The following is a 23,462-nucleotide window of genomic DNA, read 5'->3' as shown; positions in this document are numbered from 1 at the left end:
AAGTATTGGTCATGATGATGGAGTTGGCTGGAGGCCGTGCATGGGCCTAGTTAGTATGTGATTTGATTCGGAGTATATGGGAGTTCGACAATAGCAGTTGCTCTACATGGATAGTATAGAGTGGAGTTTAGCACAGTGACACTTGCAAGTGTGGCAAGGGTTGTTGAGTAGATTTCCTGGAAGGGAAAGGTATATAGCTCCAGAAGGAGTGTGGGTCCTCTGAAAGGAAAACAGTAGTGTGAATGGATGATCGAAAGTACTTCAGTTATTGATAGTAAGCACTGGGGTTGTACCAGATATATGGAAACACATACGGGTTGGATGCCCGTTGAGGTGGTGGCGATGTTGGATGATGTGCGACATGTTTTCAGCCTCCTTGGGAGAGGAGGAGGATAGTGGTTCCAGATTGGAGGTTTGGACAAAGGAAGGTGAGACAGCAGGTTAACAGACTCGGGAGTAGTCTGGACCGGTGCTAAGGACTGTATGAGGATATTACAGTCAGATGTCAAGGACCTAGAGGTCGTGATAGGGAGGTGAGTGGGTTGCACTCCGTTGTGTCGAACCAAAGGGTTCGAGGGTGACGCAAGGACAAGATCCTTGTTTTCGAGTATGGTTGTGGTCATGAGCTATGGATGTAGTGGTGTTCCATCCTAGGGATGGTTGGACCATCGTAGGCGTGCCTGGTTTTCTAGCCCAAGGCTGATTGGTCCAGTTACGATGTGTATGAACGTTATAGTTAGGTGTTCAGGAGGGTTGCTCGGGAGCTGGGAAATGTTCCATTATATCAGCATGGTAAGGTATTTGATCCAGGGAGGAAATAGGATGAGTTTCCATCGGTGCGAGTTGAGAGAAGTGGCGCCAGATGGGCGAGAGATAGCGGGATAATACTGGGTCAAGACCCGGTGGTTTAGAATGGTATCCGGTTTTCACAGGTGGTGAATGAATGTGTAAAGCGGAAGTAAGGTAGTGTCTTCTAGTGGCACTTAGTTGATGAGTGTTGTTATCAAAGAAAGGAAGCCGGTGGCCGGCTCAAAGCGGTTATCAGGACCCTGCAAGGGAAGAGGTGAATTTTAAGGATTCGATAGCAGTGTTTGAAGGAATCTGGGTCGGTTGAGATCAGTGGATGCATTGTGGGAGTATCATCCGGAAAGCTGTGTTGCTGCAGGCTTCGAGGACGAAGCCTAATTTAAGTGGGGGAGAATTGTAACATCCCAAGTTCGGAACAAGAAGTGAAGGGTGCTTAGTGTAAATAAAGGAAGGGACTCGATGAGTAGGTACGCTTACTCACCGATTCGGAGCGGGTTTGGATCGCGAATCAAGTGACCAACTCGCCGAGTCGGAAGCTGGACTCGACGAGTTGGTGCTGGAATGAGAAAACCCTAATCTTAGGGTTTGCACCATATTTAAAGGACTTTATGTCCTTATCCCAGCCTCCTAATCCCCCTGAGAATTCCAGAAACCCTAACCTTCGTGTGAGACTTCATTATTAAGGAGATTGGAGCTTGGAAGAGGAAATTGGTGGGAAAGAGCTTGAGGAATTAAAGGCTTGCTGCAAAGGAGTGGTGTAGATCCGGGATCTACTTTAGTGGAACATATCTTGGAGGTAATAATCTGTTGCTTGGGCTCTTTGGTATTTAGATCTATTATCATTTGAAATTTAGGGCATTTTTGGTATGATTAAGAGGTATTTCGAGTTAGAGGCTTAGATATGAGGTTGCTACTTCAGATCTAGGATTGTGATGGTCTATAGTCTCATAAAGTTTCAGTCATTGAGTTTTTGGTGAAGCCCCTTTTTCCAAAACCCTAGCCATAGTGTGTTTTGAGCCTATACCTCCTTTGTCTCACGTAAAGTTTGTAACTTTATGTGAGGATTGGGTTGTAGAAGAGTGGATCTATGGTTTGGACCCCCTACATGGCTCGAAAAGCCTCCGAATGGATTGAGAACTGGAGGGACTCGGTGAGTCACATGGGTGTACTCGATGAGTTGTATGAACTTGTGCATGGACTCGACGAGTTGGAAGAACAACTCGACGAGTCTGTTGAAGATTGCCTTGGACTCGGCGAGTCTGGTTGCAGAACCTAACCTCTTTTGGTTAAAGCCTTGGATTAAGTGAGTCGGTTGGCAGCTCAGTCAGTCGGACAGGATGGGACTCAGAGATCGTTGGACTCGGGGAGTCTTGGGGCGACTCGACGAGTTAAGTTGTGTAATGAGAGTTTTCTGGGTATGGGAACTCGGCGAGTCGACGGGGTGACTCGGTGAGTAAAGTTAACAAGAAAGGTTGACTTTGGACTTTGAATTTGACCAAGAGTTGACCAGTTTGACTCCCTTTGGTATTTATGGAATTGGTTCTTTGATAGTGTTCTGTGGTGAGGTTCGCGTCGGTGGTCGGAGCAGCTTGGTCTTATCTCTTCAGGCGGCAATTGCAAGTGAGTTATGCTCATTATATTGACATGGTCTACGGCGCCAAGGTCGGCCCTTTATCGGATGGAAATCCGAGTATTGTTTGTTATGTTATTGCTTTGCTAGATCTGCATCCTGGTATTTAGGATGGTGTTATGTTAGTGACTTTGTTAAGGTCGGTACCTGGTATATAGGGTAATGTTATGCTAGTGACCGGTTAGGTCGGAATCCTGGTTAGCATGTTGATATGCTATGTGATCTGATAGAGTGTTGTCTGGTTAAGGATTTGTTATGTGATTAATTGTTTTATGTGCACATGGTTGTTTGACGGGGGTTTGGGTTGAGGCGGGTTCTGCTTTGTATTGTAGGCCAACATACCCAGGGCGGACCAGATATTCCGAAGGCCCAACAAGCGGTCCGAATAGGCTGAAGGGCCCCAGAGGGCTGACCAGACGTGCCGAGGCTCGGAGAGTGGACCAGACCGACTGAAGGCCCGGTGCGAGTGGACCAGTCATACTGTAGACTCAGAGAGTGGACCAGGTGGATTGAAGGCCCGGTGTAGGTGGACCAATCACACTATAGACTCGATATACATGGCTAGACTCGGAGGGTGAGGTGGACTGAAGGCCCGGTGCGGCGGACCAGTCCCACAGTAGACCCGATGTGCATGGCTGTTCTATTTGTGATATGTTATGAGTATGTTTATGTATGGTTGGTATTTTGGGGGTAACTCACTAATCTTTCGAGCTTACAGTTCAGTGTTTTGTTTCAGGTACTTCAGGAGATCGTGGCAAGGCGAAGGCGTGATCGTATCGCTCCTCATGTTTTATGATTTATGTGATATGGTTATGGGGAAATACTCTGATGTTTAAACTATTTTGAAAACAAATGTATGAACTTAATGGTTTTTGAATGAATTAAAATGTTTTAATTTGGCTCGAGTTTTATGGTCGTTACGTATAGGTCAACTTTTTCACATTTACACTTCATACTCACACATTACACACATTACAATGTTTGATATTACATATTTGATATAAGAGAAAATAAAGAAAGAAACAAAAAGCCAAGGAGAGTGAGAGACACAAAGATAGTAATATAATACCGTTTTATCTTTTAGTACTTTATGGAGAGGAGATTGAAGAGTCGGAGAAGGAAAAGCAGAGACCAACATCAAGCATAGTGCACACCGAAAATCAGATATGACGAGTCCGGCGAGGTAGCGGACAATGGAGAAGAGAAAGAACGACGGCAACGCAAAGTCCGACGATTTGCAGAGAGGGAGAGATAGTGAACAGAGAACGTCGGAAGGCGAGAGTCCGATGTCGGATACCGGTTTCGGAGATGCAGTTGGACGGAAGCTTTGTTTTCCGATGGAAGAAATAAGTTTTGCGGATTTCTTTTTTATTCTTAAACTCCGAGTTAAGATTTTTGTAAATATGATTAAATTTTCAATATTTTTATTGATCTTAAAAGATATTTAACAAATCTGTTATGATTTGTTCAGTGATTTTCGAATGTTTATTTAGTTATTTGGTTTTAGATTCTTTAGCAAATAACTAAATTTTACAAAAACAGAGGAGTGTAATTAATCAATTCAATCAACTGTCGGGTAAAATTAGATAAATAAACTATATGTAGGGTATTAGAATGCTTAAAATCGGGGAGGCCATGGCCCATTCTGGCCTCTATTACCATCCGCCACTGCTTCGGGTGCAAAGGGGAAGAACTTAGGGTGATTGCAATGCACAAATGATATTGTTCCGCATTTTCATGATAACTCAGATATTTTATGATATATTGATACATTTGTTCCACTTGGGATTTATGATGATGTTTTGAGATATTGTTTTTATTAATTTAAAAATAAAATTTTTAGGTCTTATTCTTGGAACGTTACAAATACTTATATTTTTAGTTGATTTTATATTGATTTTTGGATGTTGGTCTCGAGTATGATAATTTCTATTTTAATTACTCTAAGACCATCTCCAACCCATCTTTATTTTTCCCCTATAAATGGAATAAAAAATGGAGTAAATAGTGTTTTATCTCCAACCCTATTTCATTCTCAACCCCATTTTTTATCCAAAAAAGTATATTCCTGAAATATTCCATTTTTATAACTTATATATATTGTCAAATACACTCCTCTACTAATTAAACTCTATATTTATGATTAATTAATGTATAACATGATATTATAAATATTAAATATTGCATTTAAATTATAATTAGTAGATAAAATAAATTAAAAATACATAAAATAAAAATGAGAGAGACTAAAATCGGTAACCAAATTTCACCTCTATTTTTGGAGATATGAATAGTATTCCCCCATATATGTGGAATACTATTTATATCTCAAAATATGTATGTAAAAATGGGGTAGGGTCGATGAGAGAAAAAAATAAGAAAAAAAATGAAGTTTAGGGTGAGTTTTTAAATGAGGCAACCCTACATATTCCTACCAGACATTTCATTGTTTAACTTATTTTGATTTGTGCTGGGTTTATTACAAGGGTAATTTGAAGGCGTCTGTTTGTAAGGTTGCATTTAAACTTGTGATAATTACTAAATTGATTAATACATCGTGTTTTAAAAGAAACTCTAAATTTTAAGCTTTTTGTTCATGTGCAAAGCTACGATTACTGATGGGAATATCCAAGGAAACAACTTAACACGACTTAATCCGACAAAACCCACGTTAGTGTCATTTTGTAAAAAAATTGACTTTCGTGGCAACTTCATAAATTTTAAAAAGTTAGTGGTAAAATAACACAAGATAAAAACAAAATCTAATCTAAAACGATCACACCATCTTTGTCCGCTTTCATTCTCACCCTTACCAAACTTACTCTTTCTCTAGTCTCCCGACCATTGCCTCAGCGTCACGTCGAAGGCGAAGGTATACGCCGGGGCACCTGCTTCACCGCTCTTGAATTCTTCCTCCCGATCGTAAATTTAGGTATTCATATCGATCCTGTTGATTCTGTACTCAGAGTTAAAGTGATTATTTCTTAAAATTGTGTTGGGACTTGACGTATTACGGGGTCTACAACTGCATTTGATTCATCTATGAATCAAAAATTAACATCAGGATAATATCTTGCAGTTTGAGGTTAACGTTTATGTATTAACTTCTCTAGTGCATTTATGTTCTTTTATTATTAGATTAAACAAATTGTGGTTGTATTGCTTTTACCTTTTTTGTTATGAGTTACCAAAGCATAAATGAGATCTTAAGCTGCTTTCTTTCACTAACGGTGACTAACCGAACTTGCTGCGTCAACTACCTAGCATCAATAGTCCGTTCACATAGTCTATGTTCTTCGTGGATCATTGACAACCTGTATGGCTGTATATAATATCACACTGGAAGTTACGCATTGAGGTATTAGGATGTATATTTAGAATGCAAATATGACTCATATAGTTTGTTGTAATACAAACTCATTAGGTATTATATTTCATAGTTGAATATGCCTATTTATGATGTTAAAAAGCAGGTAAGATATACAATAAGAGCATATAATTTATTCCTGAATGAAATTGTTAATTTTTATCTAGGGTTAATTGTTTGTTTGTGCGAATATGTTTCACCTTTTTCCCAATTTATGCAACAACTTCATTTTTTAGATAAATATTCTACTCGATTTCATTCTAAGATCAAAATATGCAACATTGTAACCTGCACCACATACCTCATGATGTTCCATCTGTTAAATGCTTACTTGTGCAACAATATTCACCTTTTTACCAATACATGTTATCTGGCATGAATTATGCAACATATTATTGCAACTGGCATTTATGTTTACATTAGTTAATTGAGAAAGATTTCATTTTTAAAAGGTAAAGGCTATTCACTTTGTGCTTCTATTTTCATTATTGGTATCATTTTTGATTATTTGTTTACTTTGCTGTTTTATTCAACTGAAACGGTACTGATGAATGATCTGTTTAACTCTTTTATATTTTATATCTTTTGTTTTCTCAATGTTCCAGATCTTGAGTTTTGAAAACCTTTGGTATTACTGTTTTCTTACAAACTTTATCTCCTAAGTTTTCTCTGATAGCCTTTTGCAGAATTTATAGCTATGGCTTCCTCTATAGTGAATATGCCATTGAATGTTGGAACAATTAGGGGTTTAGATTGCCGGACTTATGGAAATCTCAAAAATACCCTTCCGATTCAGCCATCAGCCTCTACTTTGCCACATAGGCGTATGCTTGTATTAAAGGCTTCAATTAATGATGGGCCCATGAAAAAGATGGGTAGGAGTGATGCCGAATGTGAAGCTGCTGTTGTTGCTGGAAACATCCCTGAAGCACCTCCGGTGCCAGCCACTCCTTCATCGCCAGCTGGCACTCCGGTGGTTCCTTCACTTGTAAGTTCTCACCTCAATTTCACTATTGCCTTACTTATGGATTTGAATTTGTTCCAGGGTTCAATATATGATTGCAAATTATTACTGATAATATTTTGCATCTTTTCTCTGTTATAATGAACAAAATAGCTTTCTACTTATCACATTATGTCTCAGAAACCACAGGTTTTGTTGGCAGCTATCTAATATTTAGTTCATGCAATTTCTGTAATGGTAACTAAAGCATGACAAAATAAAACTGTTGTCATAACTATAAAAAATTGAATTTGATCATGGAAAATGCCAGAGTTCATGATCTTTACTTTTCATTTTTTTGTTGAAATAAGAGTAAATTACTGAAATCGTCCCTATGATTTCGTCAAAATTACACGTTTGGTCCCTAACTTTTTTTTTGTACTCGGATTGTCCCTGTGGTTTGATTTTGTTGCGTTTTTCGTCCCTATGGTTCTGTCAAAATTGCACGTTTGGTCCCTAACTTTATGTAAGGAACAAAAAACATAACAAAATCAAACCACAGGGACAATCCGAGTGCAAAATAAAGCTAGGGACCAAATGTGCAATTTTGACCAAACCATAGGGACGATTTCAGTAATTTACTCTTGAAATAAGTTCGTAGATTGGCCTTATTTTAGTAAAGTACTTTAATGGAAAGGGTTAAATTCTAAAATAGCAATGTACTTTCATTGATTTATTTGTTATATAATAAGAATCCTACTTCCATTCTTTCTACAACATTGTACTTTGACAAATCTACCAATTATATCCAAACACAAAGCAATTTTCATTTTCACTGCTATAATCGGATATATTTTAAAGTATAAAGTAATAAAAAGAAATTCATTTTGAAAGTATAATGCTATAATCAGGTAGCTTTTTCAAACTAAAATGCTTGAACAAGAAAAAATTGGAAGATCAGTGTTGTGATAGAAAGAAACAAAAGTAGGATGCTTGCATTTAGCCTTTATTGGAACTTGAGTTTCTAAGGCTTTTTATTTTCTCTTACTCTTTCTTGACTTTTAAATGTTAATTTCTGTATAATTTATGAAGGATATTAATAGAAGGCCACGTCGTAATCGAAGGTCACCAGTCTTGAGATCTGCATTTCAAGAAACAAGCTTATCCCCTGCAAATTTTGTATACCCTCTTTTTATTCATGAAGGTCAAAATCCTTTTTTCTCCACTAAATAAATGATATCTAAAAACATTTGAGAAAATCAGGGCACACTTGTAGAAAAGGAAGAAAAACTAAGGGTGCCTTTGGTTGTGGAAAATTTTCAAATGAAAATGAAAATTTGGTTGATTCAGTTCTCAAAAAATTTCCAAGAAAACGAAAAATTTTCAGCTTTGCAAATTGTATGTAAATTAGAAAAACGATTTTTATAGTTTTCTAAATTTCTAAATTGGAAAATGAAAACTCCACCGGTTTCAACCAAACGCGTTTTCTTAAATTTTCATTGAAAAGTAAAATGAAAACTCGACTAAACATTTTTTAGAAAAATGAAAACAATTTTCCACAACCAATCGCACCCTAAATGATGAAAAGTTTGAAAAAGTTATGACTTAATGGGGAAAGCCTCTTTTTGTAACATACCAGATTATCTCTCCCCATTAAGTGTTTTATGGATAAGTGGTGTTTGGATAAATGAAACTTAAAAAAACATTTTAGGAGAAAACAGGCAGCTTAGGCGAAAGAAGGGGGGGGGGGGGGGGGGGAGGGAGGGAGGGGAGGAGGGAAATAAATAATGACAATTTGTATAAAGTTATGACTTATTGGGGAAAGCCTCATTTCCTTGACTTTCTGTATCAGATCATTCTTTCTGCATTGAGTAAAGGGTTAATCTAAAAAAAGACCTTATATTTTGTGCTTTTTCCGGATTAAACCTCAATTTTTTTTTTGCCTGAAAAAGACCTTGTATTTTTTCATTTTGTCTGAAAAGCCCTCAACTTTGTATTTTTTCCGAAAAAACCCCTCAACCTTCTAAATGCTTCTAAATAAACCCTCAACTTTTTTAGTTTTTCTCGAAAAAAACCCCTCACAATTTTCAATTTTTTTTGGAAAAAATGACTAAAAGGGCCAGATCGGAAAAAATGAAAAAAAAAAATACAAGGTGTTTTTTAGGCAAAAAATAAATTTGAGGTTTAATCTGGAAAAAACACAAAATATAAGGTCTTTTTTGAGATTATCCCAAAAAAGTTGTAAAATGTGAGTTGTTCTTCAGGAAAAACTAAAAAAGTTGAGGATTTATTTGGAAACATATAGATAGTTGAGGGTTTTTTTCAGAAAAAAAGACAAAGTTGAGGGTTTTTACAGAAAAAATGTAAGGTCTTTTTCATGAAAACAATAAAGATGAGGTTTAATCCAGACAATACACAAAATATAAGGTCTTTTATGAGATTAACCCTTAAGTAAAAAAAAAAAAAACCCTGATATAGTTTACCACAATAAGTCATGTCTCCATTTATTCCATTGAGTAAAAAAGGAACAAAACCTAAATATTTCTTATATATTTTTTTTAATAATATTTTTATTGCATAATTTACTGATTCTTGTTTTGGATTTTCAGGTGAAGAGGACACACCAATTGGCGCCATGCCTGGTTGCTATAGGCTTGGATGGAGACACGGGCTTCTAGAAGAGGTCCCTTGTCTATTTTATATCCCACCCAAAAACTGTGCAAAAGACACAAATACCCTCCTCACCCCTATCATCAAACAAGCCTTAGGAAGCTTATGCACCCTTAATTATATTATAACATATCTACATCTATTTCATTCTAATTATTTCCTATGCAAATTGATATTAATTAAATAATAGCTTTATGTTAACAGTATCCTTGGTACAGGTGGCAAAGGCCCGTGATGTTGGGGTCAACAGTATTGTGCTTTTCCCAAAAGTTCCAGATGCATTAAAGGTTGCTATCTATTTTCTTAAATGTGCTAAACAACATATATTTATTATTATTATTATCATTAAGGCATTGAAAATTTTGAAAAAAAATGTTACATGATGATTGTGTTTTGCCTCTTTAGACTCCTACAGGAGATGAATCATATAATGATTCCGGATTAGTACCTCGAACAATTAGGTTGCTTAAAGACAAGTACCCTGATCTTGTAAGAATTTACATTCATCCTATTTTCTTTTTAGTTTTTAGTTTTTACTAAAAGTAATTATATTTATATTTATATGTTTCACATGGACAGATCATCTACACTGATGTTGCTCTAGACCCGTATTCTTCAGATGGGCATGATGGTATTGTCAGAGAAGATGGTAAGTGTTTCCTTTTGACTTAATAGAGAAAGTTAAGGAAATCAGAAGTCTGAAATTTTTACAAATTTGCCCTCATTTTTCATGTATGTTACATTTCACAGGAGTTATAATGAATGATGAGACTGTGCATCAGTTGTGTAAACAGGCTGTTTCACAGGTATTTATCTTTATTAATTTTGAGGTTAATCTCATAAAAGACCTTATATTTTGTGTGTGTGTGTGTGTGTGTTTTTTTTTTTTTTTTTTTTCTTTTCCGGACTAAACCTTAAATTTATTTTTTGCCTGAAAAAGACCTTGTATTTTTTCCGATCTGGCCCTTTTAGTCATTTTTTCCAAACGAATTGTGAAATATGAGGGTTTTTTCGAGATAAACTATAAAAGTTGAGGGTTTATTCGGAAACAGTTAGAAGTTTGAGGGTTTTTTTCGGAAGAAAATACAAAGTTGAGGGTTTTTTTTGGAGACAGTTAGAAGGTTGAGGGTTTTTTTCGGAAAAGAAATACAAAGTTGGGGTTTTTTTGGAGAAATGAAAAGTACAAGGTCTTTTTCAGGCAAAAAATTAAGTTAAGTTTTAATCCAGAAAAAAAAAACAAAATATAAGGTCCTTTATGAGATTAACCCTTAATTTTAATGCTATTTTCTTCAATCACCTGGCCATTTGGACTTTTGACTTTTGACCTAATCTGTTAAGCTATATATATATATATGTGTGTGTTTCTTTTTGATTTAATGCAAAAAGTATTACGTAATAGAAAAAGTTAGGGAAAAAAGGCTTCCGCATTAAGTCTTAATTTTTTTTATTATTATTATATTTTTAAAATGTAGGCCCGTGCTGGAGCAGATGTGGTAAGTCCCAGTGACATGATGGATGGGCGTGTAGGGGCAATTCGGTCAGCTCTTGATGCTGAAGGCTTCCAGAATGTTTCTATCATGTCATATACTGCAAAGTAAAATTTCTAATCTACCTTATTTATTATACAGAATATGATTTCCACTAAATATTGTTCCCAAAAAGACATGAATGCCCTCATCCTCTTGATTGAAAATTTCCCTAGAGAGGTGGTTGTCCAACAAAAAGGACGAGACATGACTTGGCAAGCTTTTTAGTGCTATTAAACATGATGAAAAGGGCATTTGCGTCTTTTGCACAAACAAGAAGCTTTTCTATCTTGTCCCATGTAACAAACAAAATATGTTTGTTTTTGTTGGGTATAGGTATGCAAGCTCATTTTATGGTCCATTTCGAGAAGCTTTAGACTCAAATCCACGTTTTGGAGATAAGAAAACGTACGTTGCTCATAAAAACTGATGTTTTTTTTTCCCTTGTTTATTAACCTTTCTAGCGTTTAATGCAAGAAATAGCAAAACATATTTCCATTGATTTGTTTATTATAGCATCATACTTATAACATTGTACATTAAAAATCTACCAAATCATAGCAATGCTATCTACATACATATTTAGGTAAAATCTCCAAATGCTATAATTGGGTAGATTTGTTAAAGTAAATGTCCTAATAGGAAAAATAAAGATATAATAAGTGCAATGCTATATTCGGGTAAAATTTTCAAACAATAATGTCCCCAAAAGATAAAATTTGGCCTTATTAAGAAAAATAAAAATACAATGTGGTGATAATAGCAAAATATGGAAGTAGGATGCTTTAATCAACAAACAGAAAAAAGTAGGTTGCTATTTCTTTCATTTAGCCCTTTTCTTCTTTATATGAATAAAAAGTTTATTCTCTTGCATTTTTGCAAAAGTTACCAAATGAACCCTGCAAACTATCGAGAAGCGCTGATCGAATTGCGTGCAGATGAGTCTGAAGGGGCCGACATTCTTCTGGTTGGTATTTTCTTCTGGTTTAAATGCATGAAATAGCATCCTACTTTCCTTTCTTTCCAATTACACCATTATACTTTAAAAAATATATGAAAGTACATTGCTGTTTCTTGCATTTAATTGAGATTGTGTGGCACAGGTAAAACCAGGTTTGCCATACTTAGATGTGATAAGGTTGCTCAGAGATAACTCTCCACTTCCAATTGCTGCATATCAGGTACACTTTCAGTCATATCCCATGTTTTCTTTTTTCCATTAAACGAGGGGGCAAATTTGTAAAATCATATTGTGTTGGGTTTTTTTTTTATAGGTTTCTGGAGAATACTCAATGATAAAAGCAGGGGGTGTTTTAAAAATGATTGATGAGGAAAAAGTAATGCTGGAATCACTCATGTGTCTGAAGCGTGCTGGGGCTGACATCATCCTCACGTATTTTGCATTACAAGCCGCGCGATCCTTGTGTGGTGAAAAGTGAAAAGTGAGACAGTGTATCCACTGAGTTTCTTGACAGACGGCTATTCGTAATTCTGTTCTGTTATTATTATTATTATTATTATTATACATCAAAGTAGAGGAGAAGAAAATTTGTGTTTAGTATGCTTGTTTAGCTCACAACAATGATGATCAAGTCTTTGGACTACTCAACCCCACTAGATTGGTATTAGTTTGTGATTCTTTCCCAATCATCATTGTATTGTCTTGTTTTGTTTTCATCATGATGCATGGGTATTGGGTTGTAGTAGAATAATTTTGATTTGATATGTAATTGTTCGGTTATGTAACTAGTGTTGGAAATTTTAGAAGATAAATTTGCGAGTTGGTAAATTAGCTTCCTCGTATGTAGGTGTGGGAGGAAGAAAGTTTTGTGAGTTTATAAGATTGCGGTTAGTTACGGAAAAATAGTTTTCGTTTTCCGTTTTCCCTTATAAGGGTGTGGGTGAGTGTGTTTGTGGGGGTGTGGTTAGGATAGGTGTGTGTATGTTTGTGGGAGTGGCGTGAGTGTGGATATGTAGGGGTGTGGTGGGTTGGAGGTGTTAAGGTGGGTGGGAGTAGGTATGTTAAAATTTTAGAAAAATTTTCAAATTAGAAAAATATAGAAAACAATGATTATTGGTTTTCCAAAATTTTCCAATATCTTGTAATTTTAGAAACGGAAAATTTTCATTTTCTATGAATAATTTAGAAAAATAGATGAACTAAACTCATTTTCAAAATTTATATTTTTCTTGGAATTTTTTATTCTGAAAACGACCCATATTTCCCCAACCAAATGCACCATGAGTGTTTTTTGTTGTGAAAAATTGTTTTCATTTTTTAAGAAAATGTTTTCAGAAAATAGAGTTGAGTTTTCATTTTTAGTTTTCAATGAAAATTTTAGAAAATGTGTTTGGTTGGAAACAGTGAGGGTGCGTTTAGTTGCGGAAAAATGGATTGTTTTCCGGAAAAAATTTCCAAGAAAAATGAGAAATTTGAAAACGCATTTAGTTCGTCTATTTTTCTAATTTTTTCACAGAAAATGAAAATTTTTCCGTTTTCTAAAATTACAAAGAAGTTGGAAATTTTTGGAAAACTAATAATTAAAATTTTCCACATTTTTATAATTCCAAAATTTTTCTAAAATATAAATACACACCCACTCCACCTCTACTTACCCCTATCTTAACACCTCCTTACATACACACAAACACACACACACACACACACCAACACACACCCACCCGCGTGCGCACACACACACACACACACCAACCCACATACATATACATACCCACCCACAAACACACACACACATACATACCCACGAACGCACCCACCCCCCCACACACAAACACACTCACACACCCACACACATACCTACCCACAAACACACACACCCACCCACACACACACACATACACACAAACCCACACCTACCCCCACCCCCACCCTCACAGACATACACACAAATCTACACCTACCCCCACAAACATACACATGCACACACACAAGCACACACTCGCACCTCCACCCACCCAACACCACCACGACAATCACCGACCTACCATCACCACTACCACCACAACTAACCCGTCACTAGCACCACCACTATCGCTGCCGCCGCCATCACCACCACTGACACAATTGCCGCCGCCACCACCATTGCCTGTCATCACCACTACGGCCGCCGACTCGCTACCGTCACCACCCCTACTCATACCCCACCACCGCTACCGATTTCTAAAAATGAAAACCGATAGAAAAATACACATTTAAACACGTTTTTCCCAATTATCTAAAAATGAAAATGAAAAATAAATAAGTTTAACTAAACGTGTTTTATAAATTTTTCAATGAAAAATGAAAACGAAAAACAAAAATCGAAAAAGGGAAAACAAAAAACGAAAAATGAAAATTATTTTTCCGTAACTAAACACAACCTGAGGTTTTCATTTTCCATTTTAAAAATTTGAAAAAATGTAAAACTCTTTTTTCTAATTTACATACAATTTGGAAAACTGAACGAACCAAACACGTTTTCAAAATTTGCATTTTTCTTGAAAAATTATCCTAGAAGACTGAGAATTATTTTCACAACCAAACGTAACCCAAGGTTGTGTTTAGTTATGGAAAAACAGTTTTCATTTTCAGTTTTTCGTTTTCTCTTTTCAGTTTTCGTTTTCATTGGAAAATTTTAAAAACGCGTTTAGTTAAAGTTATACATTTTTCATTTCAGTTTTAGAAAATTAGAAAACATGTTCAGATGTTTATTTTTCTATCGGTTTTCATTTTTAGAAAACGGTAGCGGTAGCAGTGGTAAGGTGTGGGTGAGAGCGGCGTCGGTGGTGGTGATGACATGCAGTGGTGGCAGCCGCGACAATTGTGGCAGTGGTGGTGATGGTGACGACAGTTGTGGTGGTGGTGGTGGTGGTGCTAGTGATGAGGTAGTGGTCGTGGTGGTGATGGTCATAGTAGGTCGGTTGATTATGGTAGTGGTGTTGGGTGGGTAGGTGTGGGTGTGGGGGAAGGTGTGGGTTTGTGTGTGTGCGCATGTGTTTGTATGTGTGTGTGCTTGTGGGGGTGAAGGAAGGTGTGGGTTTGTGTGTGGTGTGTGTGTGTGTTTGTAAGGGTGGGGGTGGGGACATGGTGGGTTGGGTGTGTGTGTATGTGTATGTATGTGTGTTTGTGGGGTGGGGTTAGGTATGGGTTTGTGTGTTCCGTGTGTGTGCGTGGGTGGGGATGGGATGAGGATGGGTGTGCGTGGGTAGGGATGGGTGTGTGTGTGTTTGCGTGTGTTTGTAGGGGTGTGCGTGGGTGGGGGTGGGGGGGGGGGTTAGGGTGTTAAGGTGGGGGTAGGTAGAGGTGGATGGGGTGAAGATGTGTGTGTGTTTATATTTTAGAAAATTTTTGGAATTAGCAAAATGTAAAAAACAATGATTATCTGTTTTCCAAAAATTTACAATTTCTTTGTAATTTTAGAAAACATAGAATTTTCATTTTCCGTTAAAAATTTAGAAATATAAACGAACTAAATGCATTTTCAAAATTATCATTTTTCTTGATATTTTTTTTTTACGAAAAACGATAAATTTTCCGTAACTAAACGCACCCTAAACCTTTCTTAGCCTTAAGCATTTAGAAGGGTTAGTGAAAGGTGATCGAGAAGAAGCTCACACACTCGGCTATTTGAAGAGAGGATGCCAGGTTCTCAAAATCACATTCGAGTATTTGCTTTACATTTATTGGTTTTATATTGCTCTCTCCTTTCTCCTTTTTTATGCAACTTTCTTCATGATTTTTGAGTATTACCTTTTTGCATTTATCTGTTTTTCTATTGCTCTCTCCTTTCTCCCTATGCAATTGTTTTTTCTATTGCTATTGGAATGAATGCTAAATTAAATCTTGGGGTTTTATTATATGACTTACGTCCACTAGAGTATAAAAACTTTTGAATACATGAGTCATTATGTGTAGTTACAATATCTGTAATCTTTAGGCTCTTTATTTTATTTATTATTATTATTTTTGTTGTGTGTGTTTTACTTGGTCCAATGATAGGACAGTTGTCTTCGACATTTCTTATAATATCGCAAATGTTCAGTATTATTTTTGGACTAAACTTGGTAATTAAGTAGTAATAATTGAATTTATTATTAGTGTTGAATCGACAAATAATTTGCTTCTAACGGTTTGATATTAGTTCACAATACTAATAATCAAATTGTTTGTTATTAACTTTGAAATACAACAAGTATAAATACCAATCACTCTAATCGGATGATAATGGTAATGGTCGGTAATTATTCTCTCATATAATTCTCATGCGTCCGGATTGTGGTTTTTAAAAAGCAAAAAATTATAAAACTTTTTAGAATATGAACTAGATTGTTGAACTCAACAAAATGTAATTAAGTTGGAAGTTATATTGTATGTGGTTGTTTACTCGATTTTGGAAAATAAAAATGCTTGTTATATGAAAAAAAATATTTTTAGATTCGAATATAATATACATTAAATAAGGAACCAATTGGATCTTACTACTTGTTACTTGCTACCTACGCACCTTGAAAATTTGAGGGAATCGCGAGCTAACTTATTTTGCTTATTTGTGTGTCTTGGTTTTAGATGTCCCTCCTCACAGAAAAAAACTATGAGCAAGAATGTTGAAAGCAAGAAGGGTGAAATACAAAAAGAAAATATGAAGATAAATACGATAGTTGTCAAAAAGTAAAGGGAAACAAACAAAATGTTGAGCTTAGGAGAATGCAATTCTAGGGAATTTTTTTTTAAAAACGTGGCCTTTAAGGAGTGAAGCGTTGAGATTAGTTGATTCAAAATTAATTCTAAGAATTAAAATATAGATTTAAAATTTTAATCTCTACAACTACATCTATTTATAAGTTACATGATCAACAACAACACAACCATATGGTATAAGGCTGGAGGGTGTGGTGCGGTTCCAGGGAGTGCGGTTTCGCCACATAAGCAGCGAACACCGCCCCTGGGTGCGGTTCAAACTGCAGTGCGACAAAAAATGGCCGCGGCTTGTAATTGAGTGTAGATAATTTGACTGTTTGTTGATTGGGTGGGGAGAAATTAAAGTTAAGGAATCACACTTTTATGGTAAAAATGACGTGACGCTTATATAGCAACCAAGAAAATACGGTTTCGGTGACACCACTCCCTCCAGCCTAAGAATTAATTGCCTCAAGTGTAGAGGTCATTTGATGTCGGAGTACACTAATTACGATTGATTACCTTTATCGGAATTCACATAGAATTGGAATGGGTGTTGTTAGACAAACACAATCAAAAGCTACTCCTTTTGTTTTTCTTTTAGTTGAGTGTCGACCACCAATGGTTCAAGGTTGTAACACATTGTTTTCCTTTTAATTATTTTAAAATAGGGTTAAAATATGCATTATATTGATTTAAAAAGATGAGTTAACAATTAAAATAACATAGCACGATTAATCGTCATAATTAATTGGTTCCAACCCTTGTCAATATTCTTGGGTTTTATGTATTCAAGCTCGTTTTATATATATATATATATATATATATATATATATATATATATATATATATATATATATATATATATATATATAGATCCGGTAAGAATTTTTTTTTGGTAGGAAGGTAAAGAGTTATTTTTTTACATATTTTTTTGACTAAATGAATCACTAGATGATTTATTTGTAATATGATTCACAACAAAAAATTCTTAAAAAAACATCTTTATGATTCATTTTTAAGTAAATTAAGAAAAAAAATCATTTTTATGATAATTTTAGTGAATAACAACAAAATCATTGTATAAATGAATCATCGAGATGTTTTTTTGAGAATTTTTTCTTATGAATCATCTTACAAATGAATCATCTAATGATTAATTTTGTTTGTTCGCGAAAAAAAATGTAGAAAAAAAAACTTCTTACCTTCCTACCAAAAATTTCCTTCTTATTTGATCTTGACTATATATATATATATATATATATATATATATATATATATATATATATATATATATATATATATATACACATACACACATGGACACAACAAAATATTTATAATAAACTATAATAGGTATACTTTATGGTCATTGCCACTATTTTTCCATTTTGGGATACAATACAAATAAGTATGTAAGGGTATAACTATTTTACACTATGTATTTAATATGAAAGACAATATTTCCACTTTCATAAGGGTTTTCATTACACCATACGTAAACATGTTGATACAATTTTGTGAGACATAATCTCCACCATACCTACCAAAGTACACAATAAAGTCTTGAATTACATCTAGAATCTCGGTAAGAGAGCGTGACACTTGTGTATAGATCTATACGGGACTAACAATCCTGCACCTAAGTTGTTAGCTACAGTTAGACCGGCAGGTCTGGGGTGACAGTTGTCTAACATTTTGACGCCTGAAGAACGTCGCAACATGCCAACTAGTTTTAGCATGGTTGTAATACTTCACATATGGTATTAACACTACATTTGGTGTACAGGGCTAACATACATTCAAATGGTTTTATATAATAATAAAACTACATAATACTATTTTCAAGTACAACAATACTTACACATTTTTGGTCATAGGGATTTAAAACTACATCTCATTTTTAAGAAAAATATTGTATTTTCTAGAAGCATACACTACCATTTTACAAGGAAAAAGCTACATATTTTTCTCGTACAAAACTCTTATAAAATCACCAACTTAATTGTTGACACTTTTTCAAAACCTTCTTGTATTCTTAGGGTCTCGTTAAGTAGGTAACCATAAGATTTTGAGGATGGGACGCTACGGCGTCACACTATTTACTTTTTTAATAATGTAATTGGTATTGAAACAAAGAATATGTAAACTTCTTATAGTTATGATGGTTGTATGGCTTTGATCACTATCCTTCATTTTGTTATGATATTATTCATGAAGTCATCTACTCTCAGATGTTTCCGCCATTCTGGTTCGGGGTGTGCAATAGATAATCTATTGTCCTATATTTAAATACATCATTTATTGATTATGTTGGTTGCATATATGCGAAAATATTACTTTAATAAGATATTTAATGCTTATAACCATGGTTGTCAAAATCACAATCATGATCATAGGATCGTACGATCCTACGAACCTAGATATGAAAAACGAACTGGATCGTTAACAAATCGTGTTTGGGGTAGGATAGTAGGTATGATTGTAGGATTCCGATCCCGATGCAAACCCAAAAATGATCTTACATAGGATCCCGATCTTGATAACCTTGCTTATAATTTTATATTAAACTTTTTTTAGTAAACTCGTATAATACGCGAATGTCATACCTAGTCTTAAAAAGGAAGTTATACACTAACATATGTTCTAGTTAAAGATTACAATCATGATTGTTTAAGTATGAGGTTTAGGGTTAAAACTGCACCACACCACATTGCTAAGTTAAGTAATCATAAACCGCAAACCGTAACACATTTTATGGTTTACAAAAACTACAAACTACAAACCACACCGCGGACATTGGAAATCACATTATGCAGTGCGGTGCAGGTGGTTTGTGTGGTTTTATACACACCCTTAATCAAATGAATTCTTTCTTTATACCAAATGGATTTTTTCATCAAACATCTTGTGTTTACAGTCCAAAATAAAATGGTTTCATGGAGTGGAAACATAGACATATTTTTAATGTTGCTAGGTCTTTACACTTCCAGTTTGGTCTTCCTAATAAATATTAGGATAATCAATTCGTACTTCTGTTTTTTGATTAATAGAATGGCAACTTATGTATTAAAATGATTGTCTCCATATGAATTTCTATGAGTTTTTGAAAGTTTATGTTTTGCAACTAAATTTAATAGAATTGATAAGTTTTCTGAAAGGGCTGAAAAATGTGTTCCATATGGTTATTCCTCAGAGAAAAAGATTATAAATTGTTAAGTCTTAATTCTAATGTTGTTTTTATTTCTACGTATGTGCAGTTTTATGAATATATTTTTCCTTTTGTGTTGTAACAACTGTGGATAAAATACCTGATATTTGTAATACACATGACTCTTTTTCCTATGATGATTTAAATACATCTAAAGATATGAATGATACTATAAATCTTGATGACTGGAGTATTAACCACCATTTCGATGGTTTTAGTGCAACTCAATCCTTGGGTGAGACTGTTACTAGTCAAGTCAGCAACCTGATGAGGCACATATGCCTCCAAATGGTGAGGCAATGCCTAGTATATTTGATTAATTTTTTTTATGAAGGAGGTAATCAGTATGATTCTTTAATTACTTAAGTAATTCTTTGGGGTCCTCTAGGTCTAGGAGAGAAACTTGAATGCCTATTAAGTTTAATGATTATGTTGTTGAAGGAAAAGATAAATAGGGGATTGAAAAAACTGTTAATTACTATATTCTAAATAATGAGATAAATGTTTTGTTTGAAACATAAACAAAACTATAGAACCAATGAATTATGAAGAAGCATCTTCTAATCCAAATTATATAAAGGCCATGAATGATGAAGAAAGATGGTTTTCCCAGTCAACATCTACGTGTTGGGTTGTAAAACTCCTTTAAAAGCAAATTTTGTTCTCATTTGTGATTGTGATAAAGATGATTTTCTTGATAATATAACCAAATTTCAAAAAATGTTTGGAATATGGATTTATTTAACTAGAACCATACCATATATTTGTTATTCATTTCAAAATTTAAGTCACTTCATGCACAAACCTAAAAAAATATCATCTAAATGTTGCCTTTAGATTAATAAGGTATCGTAAAGGTAGTCTTAGTAGAGGAGTTGCTATAACAAAATCTAATACTTTTGAGTTAAATGGATTTGTGGATGTTGAAATGGCAAATTGTCTTTGTTCAAGATGGTTTGTTACTGCTTATCTTATTTATATTGGTAATTCAATAGTTTTGTGGAAGAGCAAGAAATAGTAAATTTATCTAATTCTTTCACTGAGTCTGAATATACGACTCTTGGTTCTATTACATGTGAAATCATTTGGATTTTAATGGCATTATGTGACTTAGAATTAAAAAGTTAACCCATGTTAATGTTTTTTTTATGACAACAAATATGTTATCAAATTGGTGTTAAATGATGTGTTTCACAAATTAATAAAACTCTTTGAAGTAGATGTTCCTTTTGTTCGTGAAAAAGTATTAAATGGTATTTTAAAAATTATAAAGATTAACTCTTATATCAAAATGCAGATTTGTTGACCAAGTCATTAGTTTTCTCACAACATGATTTTCTCTTACAAATAGATTTGATTTGATAGATATATTTAATAAAGAATAATACTATTCGTTTGTTAGGTTTGAGTGGTGGCATTGAAATAATTCAATATTTAGTGTTTTAAACTTAAAATTATTTGTATTAGTGCATTGGATATGTTTGTGTATGTTTTAATATTGTAGGGGTTTATTTGTAAGTTCTTTGGGACTAATATTAAAGTAAGTATCTTTAAAGGGTATTAAGTGTAAATCTTGTAATTGTGGTGGGTTGCAGCTCATTTTCTTCAAAGACAATGGAATAGACACTCAAATCTTTTGATCCATGTTAGTTGACCCCTTGACTCGGGTATTTATATGGAGGATGCTGCTGGATGGCTCATACGCCAAGAAACTCTTTACACACATAGTGATACTCTCTCTTTCTCTCGTTTACGATTAGGGGTTTCTATTAGTTTTAGGGTTCATACGTATTCTATTCTTCGTATGTTTCCATTTTGAGTGATTTGTAAAGAGAGTAGAATAGGATTTTGTTGTGAGGTATAGAGTTGTAAAATGTCTGTGATTCTTAAAATAATATTCAAATAAATCCCAAGGAATAGCAAATCAATAATGTTGGTTTTAATTTACTTACAATTATTAATTATTAAGGACAAATAAATATAAAACATGAATGATTAAAGATTGAATGTTCCCTAATAAATGACTTTTTCTTATTATTTTCATTTTATTTTTTCAACATGATATTTTATAGTTTTTTTTTTTTTTTTTTTTTTTTTTTTTTTTTTTTTTTTTTTTCACTTTATTAAATTTCAATGTAATAATAAATGCATATTAATTTCATTAATGATCTTTTCTTCTAATTACAAAATTACTAAATTAAAATCTCATTAGTTTATTTTGTTTATTTATCTAAATTATTTGTTTAAATTTTAAAGAAAAAAACACACTTTAATTGTAATAACACAATATTTTTCTGACTTTTTTTTATAAATTCAAACTTCAAATTTTTAGAATTTCATATTTATTATTTTTTTTTAAATAAATCAATGTAATACATAAGTTTCGCGTATTGTATATATTCTAAAGATTGAAGAAACAAATATTTAATAATTATATTTACTTCATTTTCAAAACTATATTTGTACTTTGTAATTGTAAGCAATATTAACATGTTTTCTATTTTTTTTATAAAAATCCATTCACGAAAAAAAACGAAGTGATGGAGTTGGCCTGAAACTGGACTGACGGTTCTAAAAGGCCTGAAAATTGAAGAACTAGATGAGAAGGGTTTGGTCCTACAAAAGACTACTCCTTTTCTGTTAGATTGTTTGAAGCCATGCGGAAATTTTAGTTAGTAGCAGCATTAGGGGAATCTCTCTCAACGAAAAGAGAATTAAGAAATAAAAATTTCAATATTGCCTTTAAACTATACAGTTGGGCTTCTCAAAATAATTGGCACTCTTTTATAATAATCTTGAAGTTATATTAAAATTTTACATCTCACGAGTGACGACTGACATATCTAATAAATTATCAAAAATTATATGAGTAATAGGTTTACCCTTACCTGAATCATCATTTCCAATAGCTAACCGAAGTTCAAAAATAATGAAAGTAGATTTAATTAAGTCAATCGCAAACAAACATTTAGCAAGACCTTTCATTCAGTCGTTGGCACTACTCAATTATGATCAAATGGACTTCCAGCTAGCCACCGCATCCTGCACCACACGCCGCAACACATTCACTACCACCATAGGCCGTGGTGTCTCCTCCGCCATCATTTTTGTCTTTTGATTCCGCTCCTTCAGCACATGAAAAGATTATGACTGAAAAAAGGAGTAGTGCAAACATCATTACACCTGCCCAAAAACCAAGTATTGAATCAAGCCCATGGATCCCACTGGTGTTATTCCATCGTTCCCTAGCCATCTCTCTATCTCCACTAACCAAGCTTCTATGGTGTATAGCCCAGGAGCCTATTCTTCTTATAAAATCCCAAAAGCCAATTTGTTTTGCTTCACTTTTGGATTCCAAGGGCCATATTGATTGCGAAGATCTCTCCAAAAGCCAAAGATCCTTTGATTGCTTTATAAAGGGCAAGTTTTGGAGCAATGGATAATGATACTTTTGGCTGACGAAACAATTAGAGTGATAAAATAAAAGAAGTTATTTTTACGTAAAATATAAAAGAAAATACTGTATAGAAAGACTTTTGCAGAGAAAATTGATCTAATGTTGGTGGTAGCACAAAGAATTGCAAGTAGAAGTTGCATCATTTTGCAACAAAAAAGAGATATTGCATGGTGG

The 23,462-nt window shown here is 34.2% G+C and overlaps 1 protein-coding gene across 2 annotated transcripts; it reads left to right on the top strand.

Annotated features, from left to right (window-relative positions):
- Positions 1–5,222: 5,222 nt before the first annotated feature.
- On the top strand, positions 5,223–12,590 carry HEMB1 (Aldolase superfamily protein). 2 transcript variants are annotated; one of them, XM_078969433.1, is made up of 13 exons: positions 5,223–5,369; positions 6,491–6,792; positions 7,840–7,951; positions 9,357–9,430; positions 9,636–9,704; positions 9,823–9,906; positions 9,997–10,066; positions 10,168–10,223; positions 10,890–11,011; positions 11,280–11,351; positions 11,829–11,910; positions 12,047–12,124; positions 12,218–12,590. In XM_078969433.1, exons 2-13 carry the CDS (start codon positions 6,502–6,504, stop codon positions 12,380–12,382), a joined length of 1,275 nt encoding a protein of 424 aa, XP_078825559.1. In that variant the 5' UTR covers positions 5,223–5,369; positions 6,491–6,501; the 3' UTR covers positions 12,383–12,590. The 2 variants fall into 2 exon arrangements, with proteins under 2 accessions (XP_078825559.1, XP_078825560.1); XM_078969434.1 differs by having other exon boundaries at positions 6,481–6,792.
- Positions 12,591–23,462: the final 10,872 nt, after the last annotated feature.

Source organism: Lactuca saligna, chromosome 8, assembly GCF_052625555.1.
Source record: "Lactuca saligna cultivar CGN05327 chromosome 8, ASM5262555v1, whole genome shotgun sequence".
NCBI lineage: Eukaryota > Viridiplantae > Streptophyta > Magnoliopsida > Asterales > Asteraceae > Lactuca > Lactuca saligna.
Note: the sequence above shows the minus strand (reverse complement) of the source record. Positions and strands in the feature narration are given on the sequence as shown.

Excerpts from the sequence above, each read along its gene's own strand:
- HEMB1 (XM_078969433.1), top strand. The coding sequence starts at position 6,502 with ATGGCTTCCTCTATAGTGAATATGCCATTGAATGTTGGAACAATTAGG. Across the intron at positions 9,705-9,822 it reads AAGTTCCAGATGCATTAAAG|ACTCCTACAGGAGATGAATC; the intron begins GTTGCTATCTAT and ends TTGCCTCTTTAG. Across the intron at positions 9,907-9,996 it reads AAGACAAGTACCCTGATCTT|ATCATCTACACTGATGTTGC; the intron begins GTAAGAATTTAC and ends TCACATGGACAG.